The 12,752-nt window shown below is 35.5% G+C and overlaps 1 protein-coding gene across 1 annotated transcript in view; it reads right to left on the reverse strand.

Annotated features, from left to right (window-relative positions):
• Nucleotides 1–12,752, reverse strand: part of Dnah12 (dynein axonemal heavy chain 12) — a 201,843-nt gene that overhangs the window by 40,209 nt on the left and 148,882 nt on the right. The window contains exons 53-58 of the mRNA XM_074044013.1: nt 11,871–12,011; nt 7,645–7,886; nt 6,569–6,716; nt 6,117–6,262; nt 2,179–2,393; nt 1,174–1,366 (exon numbers count right to left, since the gene is read on the reverse strand). Of these exons, the coding sequence (XP_073900114.1) occupies nt 1,174–1,366; nt 2,179–2,393; nt 6,117–6,262; nt 6,569–6,716; nt 7,645–7,886; nt 11,871–12,011 (1,085 nt within the window). The remainder of the gene's footprint in view (nt 1–1,173; nt 1,367–2,178; nt 2,394–6,116; nt 6,263–6,568; nt 6,717–7,644; nt 7,887–11,870; nt 12,012–12,752) is intronic.

Consider the following 12,752-nt stretch of genomic DNA (forward strand, 5'->3'; position numbering starts at 1 on the left):
TTAGGTGAAAGCAAAATTGATGTCTCTGTCTTAATAAATAATGATGGGATAAAACTTCAAAATTACACAACCCACCATGTTATAGAAAATCTTATGCAGGTTCTACCTTAGATACAACACAAATGAAATATTGAAAGTAACAAAACTACCTTACAGTTGCATACTTTCACTTTTATTTTGATTTAATGTAACAACATTTGATAATGCAACATTAAGTTTCAAGTGGACCCCATCCCTGGGGACTCTACTCTCCCACTTTACTCTTTTCTATCTCAATAAACTCTTCTGCTTTACATTTAAAAAAAAGTTTTAAGTGGAATCAAAGACTTCCTCACAGAAGCAATTCTTTACTGTAGCATCTCTAGGTATTATATTTTTTCTCATTAAAAAAATAGCACCTATTATGGTTGGTGAAGTGACTCAAGTGGTAGAGTACCTGCCTAGCAAGCATAAGGCTCTGAGTGTAAACCCCAGCACTGCAAAAACAAACAAACAACAACCCCCACACATAGAAGTAAATGAATAATATAAAAAGTATGGAGAAAACAAAAATTACTCATAGTCTTACCACACCAGGAATAATTACTGTTAGCAACAAGGAATATTCCTTCCCAATCTTTTTTTTTCTTTTTGTATATATAGATGTCCATCCATAATCTTTTTTTATATATATATACAGATATCTACCCATCATTTTTTTTTTTTTTTTTTGGTGATACTGGGGTTTGAACTCAGGGCTTCACACATGCTGGCAGGCACTTGAACCACTCCGCCAGACACACCCATCAAATTTTAAAACAACATATTACTTATACATATGTAGTAGGCTTTTTCCTTCTTATCTCAAACATCTTCTAACTTCATTAACATTCAGTAACAAGGCTTTGAAAACATTTATGATTATATCCAAGGCATAATTTCCCAGGTAGAATTTCTGCCTCAATCAGAACAAGTCAGAAGTCATGCATGTAATCTGACTCCCATACTAGAACCCCAATATTACATGGTTGGCTTATAATTTACTTATTACTAACTGGCTATTTTAAAGGATTACATAATTATTTTAATTGCAATAATAAAGTTTAGCAATTTCAAATAATCACAAAAATATTAATGGCCTACTAATATTTGTGTCTAGACCATCCATCTACAAGCATTTAAGAAAATACGTACCTCTCCTTTGCAACAACAATACCTAGTAACTGATCTTCAAGTCCTTCTGGAGTTATCATAAAATTGAGCAAAGACAGTTTTGTAGCCAGCTCTGGCATATAGTGTGGATTTCTTAGCTTTGTGGTGATATAAAATTTGAAATCAAAAGAATATTCAATAATAACCTCACCAAGTCTGATGCAATCAATGCCACCTGTATTAAAGAAAACAAATGTACAATAAATGAGCCAAAGTTCCATAGCCATCCCCCTATGTACTTCTAAGGCCTTGCCTAGGTTACAAATAAAATTCTAAAGAAATTTGAAATAGAAAACAGTTGTGACAAAAGTCACAGACACAGAGGCAAGTATGCAACTATGTAGTAGGATTCATTCTGGAGTACTATAGGATATTTTCTGTGGTTGTCATGGAGTTTTATAAATCAAGATTTCTTCTGAGTTTCCTTCCTCCATCAAATTTCAACAATGATTCCAAAATATCTGTATATAACTAAAGTTTTTAAAGGAACTAGCACTTGGCCACTTGGCAGAGATAAAATTTTCATAAGCAGAAAGATACATGGTCGGAAATGTTTGCCTAAACTCAAGTCTGGCCTACATTCACCATCTCTATTCATAGAAATGGATCTGTGTGGACGATAGTCACAAGATATATTTCACACTTTCCATAGAACAGGAGTCTAGATAACAGTGATTAGGGTAAAGAAGAAAGGGTGAGATAATTATCTTAGAATACTCAACCAAGGTTCATTCATGATAGCTTGTTGTAAATTTCTTTTCATTCAAAACAATGACACAGAAGCTTTGAGTTATTAGCATTATTAAGTTTATGTAGTGATTTTCTTTCAATACTCAAAAATAATCCAATTGGACTGGAGCTGTGGTTCAAGAAGTAGAGTGCCTGCTTTGCAAGTGCAAAGTCCTAAATTCAAACCCCAGTCCCAAAAAACAAACAAAAAATCCAGTCATCTTTCAGTTCTGCCAACCAATATTAACTGCCATCTACCTTGTTTAAAAGTTTGTCTAAGTAGTAAAGGTTCCAAAGATGGATCCAGTTCTTCGCCAACATTTTCTAGTAGAAGTGGAATTCCAAACTGAATACAGTTTTCCAATGTTCTCATATAGTCTGAATCTGATAGCTTAATTACACTAAGCTGATTTTCTTTCTCAGAGTTTTTGATCCACTTATTGGCTTGACCCTGGGGATCAATCATTAAAGGCCTAGAAATAAAAGAACAAAAATTCTAAGAGAATAAACAAATGTCAAGATTGCTTAAAAATATGTAATTTAAATAATAAATATCACTACCATTCTGCACAAAGTATTTTATACATGTGTGTGTGTATATATATATATATATATATAAATATAAAATCAAGATTAATCTTCAGAAAAGTCCTGAGAGAAAAAAGTGAAAAGGAATTGTATTCCCATTTATTTTTCAAATGAAGAGATTTAGTTTCAGGGAGTATACTGTCCAGGACCCCAAGATCCCAAACACCTACTTGAAGAAATAGGATCTTGTGAACCTATGAGCTATGCTCTCTCCAACATTGTCATCATGGCAATTTTAATAGATGGTATTGGTTCAAGCCTACACATAAGGAGGTAAGAATGAAATGTTTTGATTCCTATCTTCCCTCTGGCTGGTAGTGTCCCTTGAGGATCTGTAGCTATGGGTTTATACCTCAAAAAGGTTTAGTGTATAAATTCATATTATATGTGTGACTGAGGAAACTCTTGAGCTGGAAAATTGATATAAATTTGGCCAACAATACTCCTAGGAATCCTGGAAGCAAAATACAAATTGTAGCTAAAAGAAAGGTCAAAAACCAAAAAAACCAAAAAAAAAAAAAAAAACAACAACAACAAACCAAACCAAGACCAAAACAAAAACCAATCCTCAAACCCTGGGATAGAGGCAGGAAAATATCTGGCCCCAAACTTATCATAACTTATCAATATTTACCAAATAATGACTTATTCCTATGAGAGGGGTAGGAAACAACTGCTTATGAACCAACCATAGCCAGAGGCAGAATTTAGCTGTCATAGGAAGGAAGGGCAGGAAGCCTGAAAAAGTCTGCTCCATGGCCCATGTGCCCAGGGCCTTCCTAAAACTGAGTATGATGCAGAATAATAGAGAACCTCCACCCTTTTCCAACATAAGCCTAACCCAGAGTACCAGGCAACAGCAACCTACCTTTATGGGAAGTATAAGTAGAGAGAGAGACCCCACCACTCTCCGTGGCAAGGACATACAGGAATGGTTGAAAGCTGAAGGTAAAACTCTAATACTGAGAAAATACTTCAGAACTCCAGCCCCTATTCTGTTTGGACCTGTAACTATATGAATTTGAAACTTCTAATTTCCTGCAATTTACCAGAGCAACAAGAAAACCCAAACCTAGCTCTTTTCGTGATGACCCCGAATCAAGCTTCTGCACTGGTGGTATGATAAAGAAGCACGTCCACTTCCAGGAGTAAATGCCATTTAGCTCAGTCTCTATTGTTAGACTCATGATCTATGGCATTTAGTCAAATGTTATATGAAACTTAAATAAGCAAGAAACATTCCAAAATATTCTCAATGGACAAAGAAGCCAACAGAAACATATTGAGGGATGACACAAATGTTGAAAATATCAGACAGGCATTTTAAAAATAACTATGATTAAAAGTTAAAAGAGTTAGTAGAAAAGGTGGGCAGCATACCTGAAGATGATCACCAGCAGAAAGATGGAAAGAATTGAGTGGAAATACTAGAAATAAAAAATAGGATATCAGACACAATTCTTTTCATGGACTCGAAGGAGACTAACACAACTGAGGAGACAGCTAATATAAGTTATTAATTTGAAGATAACTTAACAGAAATTATCTAGATTGAAACACAAAAAGGAAAAGAGTGGTGAATGGTAAAAGCAGATCAGAGCTTTATGATGGGATTGTACAAAACAGAACTTACAAATGTGACAACATATCCAAGAAAGAGAAGGAAACAATGAGGTAGATCTTAGAAGCTCAGAGAACTTCAATCAGGATAAATATCAAGATGTAAACACACACACATGTGACTACACACCTGGACACATCAAGTTGCTGAAAACTAAAGATAAAGAAAAATTTGAAGGTTGCCAGAGGGGGGAAAAAAGACACTTTATGTAAAAAGGAACTAAAATAAGATTTACAGATTTTTCATCAGACTATGCAAGCCAGAAGCAATGGGCTGACATTTTAAAGGAAACAAACAAATGATAAAAACAAAAGCTAAAACAACTGTAAACCCAGAATTCTAAACTCAGAGAAAATCCTTTCCAAAATGAAGATGAAATAAATATTTTTCAAAAATGCTGAATGAATTTATTTTTAGCATATTTGAACTCAGTAAGTGTTAAAGACATTCTTCAGGCAAAAGAAATATGAAACAAGACAGAAACATAAAGAAATGAAAAGATCCAAAAATAAAAATTAAGAAATCAAAAAGTTTAAAAATGGGGAGGATGAAGGTAAATATAGAAGACTTTTTTTCTTATATTTTAATCAGTCTAAAAGATACATTACTGTCTCAGGCATAAATAGTAACAATGTGTTTTGGAATTAAAAGCAAATGAAAATAAAATATAAAACAGCACAATAGATAGGAAAGATAATAAAAATATACTGTTGAAAGGTTCTTATGCTATGTGTATACTAGGAATTTGTTTGTTTTTTATGGCTTTGTGCATGGTAGGCAGTGTTCTACCAGTAAGCCACTTCTCTAGCCTATTTATAAATAGTAATGTGAAAGTACTTGAAAGTGTTCAGTAATAAATTAAAGCTGGATATTATAAACACTGGAGCAAACAATGAAAATAGGGAGTGTATAACCAATAAACCAACAATGGAGATAAAAATGAAACCATAAAATATTCAATTAATCTCAATCAAAGTAGAAAAAGAACAGATGAGATAGCAAAGAACTAGCCAGATGGTATATTTAAATAAAAATGTGACAATAATTCCATTGTGTGAAAATGATCTAAATATTTTGATTAAAATTGAGGAGAAAATTAAAGTCATTTTCAGACCAGTTCATAAGTTCTCACTAAAGGAAAGGTTAAAAGGATAAAAGTAGTGGGCATGGTGTCTCATCCCTATAATACCAGCTACTCAGGAGGTGAAAGATGGAAGATTTTGAATTTGAAGCCAGTCCAAGGCAAACTTAGGGAGACCTTATTTCAAAAACAAAACACCAAAAAAAGGGCTTGGGTGTGGCTCCAATGGTAAAGCGCTTGCCTAGCATGCACAAGGCAGAAATAGCCCAGATCTATATTAATAGGACGATGCATAAATAGTGATAGTCATACAAAGGAATACTACTCAGCAACTAAAAATGGAAACAAAGTACCAAAACATGCAGTTGCTTGGATGAATTTCAAAAAACGTGTGCTGAGTTGTAGAAGCCTTACACAGAAGAGCACACACTGTGAGACTTCATTTATATGAAGTTCTAGAACAGGCATACCTAACATTTGATGGTAAGTAACCAGAACAAAGATCTTCTGGGGTGAGGTGAGGCAGGGACTTAGTGAAAAGGACACAAAGGCCAGCTGGTGATTGTGTCCTCTACCTTCAGAGATGTTTGGGTTGCACAGGTATATAAATTTTTTTGGAACTCACAAAATGTTATATTTAAGTTTTATTTCATTGTATATAAATTTTACTTCCAAAGAAAAAGCAACAAATGTTGACCTTTAGTCAGTAATAATGCATGCTGAAATGCCTGGACTTACACTAGACACATTAATGTGGACAAGCAGCAAATACAATGCATTGTTAACAGTGGGATACAGGAGGTGGCACCTATACTGGTGCTTCTTGTAAAATTCTTTCACTTTTAATATATGTTTGAAAACTTTCAAATAAAATAATGGAAAAAATTAAAATTTTCTGCTCCTTACCATCTCCTAGAGTTATTAACAATTACTCCATTATCTACAGAGAATGTGTCTGTTGGTAACCCAGCGATATTCCAAGCTCTGATTTTTACTGGATCGCCCAGCGTCCTACTCAACAGGAACTCCTCTGAACATGGAATTTTTTTCTCCTGTAAGAAATAAACAAAAATCTGATGTTTTCTTTCATATTGTTAATTGAAATATTTCAAAAATTAAAGTATAGAATTGTCATTAGGTATTATGTACTAATTCTAAGGATCAGAAAAACCTGAATTAAAAGTTGGACTGTAGAAGTATTTTACTGGTCAATAAAGCAGAAAATAAACACCACCAGAAAGACCCTATATTTTCATTTATTTCTTCTTTTTCTCTGTCCTTATTATCTCCCTTTCTCCCCAAATATTCCCAAATGTACTTTGCATGTTCTATAACAAAACTTAATATAGAACTAGTACCTTGCACAACATGCTCCAATCTTTTGTACATGTTTGTCGAAAGCCAGATGTGAAAGCACCAAGGTAGGCTATTACTCCTGCTGACACTAAGACATCACCAGTTAAATTTTCATATGTTATTTGAAGGTCATCTGCAGCTTGAGCCCATCTGTGTGACAAACCAAAGGCAAAACAGATTCTCAATAGAGAATAACAGAAGACAGTAGTTGAAAGGGCAAGGGCCTTCTAGTCCAAATTCTGTAACAAAAGTATATGAAATATTGAGTACTTGCTTTTCTGAAAAGTGAGGAAGTTGGATTCCTTTGAGCTCTAATATGCGGTAAAACACACACATGTAATATGAGTGATGTTGTAAGAATGATAATAGAGTATCAGGTATTTTTTACAGGACTTGACCCTTCAGAATAAGCAAAAACAAACAAAACAACAGCATTTTTGCCTAATAATTTTCCTTAGGATGATTTAGTCTATTGGCTCTGCTATTCACTTCAGTATTTACTGTTAGACTGTAAACACAGAAACATTACAAAAAACTTATATTTAAGCAGTATAGAAGTTGAACTACTATTGGTAATGGGGGTGTTTTTTCCATTCAATGAAGCCCTCACTCACAATAAAAGCTATTCCAAAACCATCTAACTTCACTACAAAGTATTGTCAAAGACCTACTACCTTATCATTGAACAAATATAATTAATAAATCAAACATCTGGCCATCTAGTCCAAGTAAATAGATTAGACTAAAGCTAACTGGCTTTGTTAAATCAGCCAGTTACATTTTCTTTGAAATAGATTTTAACCAAAGTGAGTCATGTATCTGGTACTTCCCCCAAATATTTTATTACAAAAATTGTTGAGCATACACAAAAATGGAAAAAATTGTATAACCAACAACCATGAACCACTTATATAAAAAATTACTACCATTTGCCTTCTTTGTCTCTTTTAAACAATTTTTTCCCATTTTTAACCATTCCGATTTTTAAAATTGGAAGTAATCGTAACAAATATGGAACAGAGGTCACATGTTCAAGCATGACCTTCTTAAATCTTGTTAAAATGAGTAGAAACCTGACCTTGATTTTTCTCCACCCAGTCCTCCAATTAATTGTGAGGCTCTTTCAAGTTTCTTAGCACAGAGTTCCACCTGGTCTTCTAAAGCAGCCTTTTCCTCTGTTTTCTCACGAAATGTCTTTTGTAAATTTTCCAGATGATGTTCTACTTCTGCCAGTTCTGCTCTCTTCTGATTCAAAAGCTCCATTGTCTCAGCTAAGGACTTCTGAGCTTCTGTTAATCGAGCTTTCTTAGGAGCCACAACCTGTTTGAGAAAAATAAGTGCAGATGTGATGTGTACTATGCACAACTTATATTATTTAATTCCTTTATATACATTATGGATTAAAACCCGCTATAACAGATTACACATAAACATTTTGCCTTAAATCTTATATCATATTTTGCATACAAAGTAAAAAATACCTACTTTATAAAATTATATACAAATCATCAGGGTTAGCAAACTGTCACCTATAAAATATTCTGTATTAAGAAAATGTTACAATAAATAGCAAAAACATCAAAATATATATTGTCAATTGAGAAACAGAGAAAAGTATGTAGTTCTGCTTCTAAAGCAGGTGTTTAAAATACACAAATGTGGTTTTGGTTTTGGTGTTTTTACTTCCTCCCCAAGTCTGTGATCTTCTTACCAGTCATCCAAAGGGAGCTGCATTGGGGGAAATTAAGATTGTGATAATGAAAATACATAGAAGGCAACCTTCGTGTTCCATTTCACAAAATTAAATTTTCTTCATCAACTCTTGAAAAGCCACCTTTTCTTGAGAAGGGAATTTTCTAGAGTTGGTACTTTGATGTACTCATTAGCATATCAAGAATGAGGTTTGGTCAACTTGATCACTGAGTATAATATAAGCCACTGGTACAAATAATTTAGAAGATGACCAAAGAGAGTTTGTACCGTTTAGTAAGAGAATAATCCTAACGCTTTTGGTGCATCACCATGAATGAAGATGGAGGCCCACCCCCCAAAAAAAAGGGAAGTGAGAAAATGTATCAGACACAAAATGTCTGCTCCCTCTCTTCTGATCTGAGATCCTGAAGGAAGTGTGTTAAATAAGTAGAGAGTAGGCAGAGAGCTCTTTTTTCTACTTTTAACTTCAGAGGAAACATTGCTGAGTATCTCCCTTCCACCCTCCTGCATCAACATGGGGCAGCTGCATCAGAATAAAAATGGCAGTGTGGAGGTGTAGAGTGGGAAGACAGGAAAGCACCTGAGTCCCTTGGCTTCTCTGCTTTGTAGAAAGGATCCAGAACAACCCATATACCCTGTGGGACATGTAGAAACGAGCTAAACTGAGAGGCAGCAGACCTGCCGTGGACTACTATGTGAAGAGATAAGATGTTCAATGAAAGGACATCCCAGATAAAAGTAGTTTTATTTCTTTGATGGGTTTAATACAGGTCTACTCCCCTGAAACTGAAAACCAAAGTCTCTTTATAAGCAGAGTAAGGAGTATCTCTGAGCTGTAGCCCACTGAGGAACACCTTCCCAATTGCTATAGCCTGATCATTCATTCTATTCTCTGAGTTTGTTCTAAATACATGTTACCATATATTTTCATCTGCCTTTTAACTTATATTCCTGCTCCTTGGGTTCAAGGTATGTGTTTTTCTGGTCCTTTACTAGACACATTTATAAAATGCACTTTTCATTCTCTGGTTTCTCAGGAATTTTGCCCCAGTGAGTACTCTACAAAAGTTGAGTTGATAGGGATATCAATGTACAGTGTTGCTTTGGGGGATCTCTGCTCCTTAACTTTACTGGATTTTCTTACTCTTAATATATTCTCACTTTTGATATTTTGAATCAACTTTTTAAAAAACAAGCAACTTCATTGAGATATAATTCAGATATCATAGAATTCACTCATTTAAAGAATACAATCCAGGCTAGGCTCAGTGGCTCAGGCCTGTAATCCTAGCTACTTGGGAGGTAGAGATTAGGAGGATTATAGTTTGAGGCCAGCCAGAGAAAAAAGTTATTGAGACTCAAGTGGTAGAGCACTAGCAAGTGCAAGATTCTAAGTTCAAACCCTAGTACCACCAAAAAAAGAAAAAAAAAAAAAAGTTAGGAGGCTATCTCAATAAAAAAAAGGTGGGTCTGTGGAGCATGTATTTCCCAGATACATGGGAGAATGTAGCTAGGAGGATCATGGTCTGAGGCTAACCCTGGGCAAAACACAAAATCCTATCTGGAAAAAAAAAAAAAAACCCTCAAGCAAAAAAAAAAGGGAGGGGGGGGCGCTAGGGGTGTGGCTCAAGTGGTAGAGCACCTACTTAGCAAGCATGAGGCCCTAAGTTCAAATACCAGTACTACCATAAATAAACAAATGAACAAACGAGCACAATCCAATTTTTTTAGTATGTTCACATCATCATAATCAATTTTAGAACATTTTCATTACCCCATAACCATCACTAGTCATTTCCCACTTCTACTCCTCTGCCCATACTCTCCTCCTAACCTCCTGGCCTCAGACAATCACTTATCTACTTTCTGTCTCTATATACTTGTCTATACTAGACACATTTTATCCTTTCTTCCTAATTGTAGTTATGCACTCTTTGACCAACATCTCCCCCTCCCTTCTCCCTCCTATGCACCCAAGTCTTTGGTAACCACTCCTTACATTCAAAGGCAACTGAAATTAGCATGTCCAAAGATACTTGCATTTCCACCACTACAGAACTGACCTAAGGGTCCATTGATAGACAACTGGATTATTTAAAATGTGGTACCTAAACATGATGGACTATTATTCAGTCACAAAAAGAATGAAATCCTGTCATTTGCAATAACATAGATGAACCTGGAAGATGTTAGGGTAAGTGAAATAAGCTAGGAACAGAAAAGACATCACCTGATCTCATTCATGTACAGAATCTAAAAAGCAGAATACCGGGAACTGAACCCAGGGCCTCATAGGCATGTACTCTACCACTGAGCTATAACCCCAGCCCTTTTTTATCTTATTTTTAAATTTTGAACAGGCTTGCTAAGTTGCCCAGGCTGGCCTAGAACTCACTATGTAGTCCAGGCTGGCTTCAAACTTGTGATTGTCCTACCTCAGCCTCCTGAGTAGCTGGGATTATAGCTGTATGCCTGAGTCTCCCTTGCCTGTGATATTTTGGACTTTTCTCTACTTCTGTTCTTTCCTCATAAAACCCTAATCCGCCTTTCCCTCAGGGCCTTACTGCTATAGGTCAGTTTGGACAATTCTATTATCATCCCTGCTCCTCTAGCACTACCACTTATCCCAGCCAAAGCAGGTTGCACTCTTCCTTTACTAGGTTCCAGTAATCTGACGATTTCACAGCAGGATGAGTGTGGGGAGCAGATTATGCGAAGCCTGTGAGAACTTGACATAAGCACAGTTGTGCTCAATGATCTGCAGGCTGAGTTTGGCATGGCCCCAGTCACAGAAGAAAGCGAGAGGCAAAAGGCAGCACAGCTGCTTTTCCTAAATTGTTTATGTTCAGAGAAGTAGAGAGCAGGTTTCTCTTGTTACAATGTCACGCCTCTCCCCAAGAACTGTTGCTCTACCTCCTTGTTTACCACTGGATATAAAAGACTTGCTAAAGAAGGAGGGGATTGGATTTGATTGATTTGATGGGATGGGGATTTTGATTGGATTGATAGGTGGGCTGCTTGTGAGAATGATGTTGCTGCTGCTGAGTTTTGCTAGAGATTAGAAGAAACATGGGACAGTGCAAGTCTGAGCACCAAAACTTTAAGAGAGATTAAGCAAACATGGGACTGTGTGAGTCTAATGAAAGAGACTTTAAAGAACAGAAAAGAAGAAAGACTTTAGAAGCAAGGTTTTAAAGATAGAGAAAAGAAGCAAAGTAAAAGAAGGGAATAATAGAGAAAAGAAGTAATGAGGCTGTTGTGCGTCTCCATCCGAGCGCCCAGCACATCTGGCCCCAACTTTATGCATGTCTGTCTATCTTTTGTCTTTTCTGCATCGCCAGTCACCCCCAGTTAGGTTGAGAGAAACAGAGTTCAAGAAAGCTCTTGAGAGATGAGTACTTTCTAGAATCATGTCGAGAAACTTCTTTTTTTTCCAATTTTATTTTATCATTTTTACATTTACTTACATGTATACATTATTTGGGCCACCTCCCCACTCTTAACCCTAGCCTCTGGGGAGAAACTTCTTTACTAGTAAATATATGCATAGGTTTTAATTTCTGGGAACACTTTAATAGAAGATTGATATACCTTTGCAACTCTGTCATATACTTCCATAGCCATGATCCACTTACACAGACCCTCAGCTGCTGAAGAAGCTTTGGCAACCTTAGGGGGGTCAAATTCAGGGTTCGTCAAGTATTCACTACGAATCTTCTGCATAACAGTCACCTACACAACAAACATTTGGATTTTAGAATTTCAACATACATTATCACAAGATGGGAAAAATCAAACATAATAAAGACATTGAATAAGTTGTCTTCCAAAAGCAAAATCAATGTTTTGGGATAATTTAAAAATAAGCATAACTGTAGCAGAAATGTTAGTAATATTTGTGAGGAAAATATGCAAGATGTTTCTTCCAAAAATTTTATGGGGGTGAGGGGGGAGGGGGGAGGGGGCACAAACAATGTATACTCATGTAAGTAAATGTAAAAATGATAAAATAAAAGGAGGAAAAAATACTATGAGACTTGTAGGTTGAGAGAACAAATGAGATTAGTATTTTTTTTTTGGTAGTATTGGGGTTTGAAGTCAGGGCTTCATACTTGGTAGGGAGGTGCTCTACCACTTAAGCCACACTTCCAGCCCAAGAGAACAAGTGAGAACAATTGAACATTAAGAAGTAAACAACAACTGAATGGAAAATATGATTTTAGTATTATATAAATATGTGCATAAGATTTCTAATAAACAGCTTGTTTATTATAAGGAAACATTTAGAGAACTCATTCAAGTCAATAATACACTAAAGTAATAACATATTAAATAACTTCTTAATCATCTGAAAGAGTGGTTATGCATTACAAGAATTCACAATATAGGCTTAATAAATGTAATATACCCTTATTGATGACCTTAATCCAAGAAAAGCACTTTCTCCTTATGTTCTATAAGACATCCCATAAT

This window comes from Castor canadensis, chromosome 10 (assembly GCF_047511655.1).
Source record: "Castor canadensis chromosome 10, mCasCan1.hap1v2, whole genome shotgun sequence".
Classification (NCBI taxonomy): Eukaryota; Metazoa; Chordata; class Mammalia; order Rodentia; family Castoridae; genus Castor; species Castor canadensis.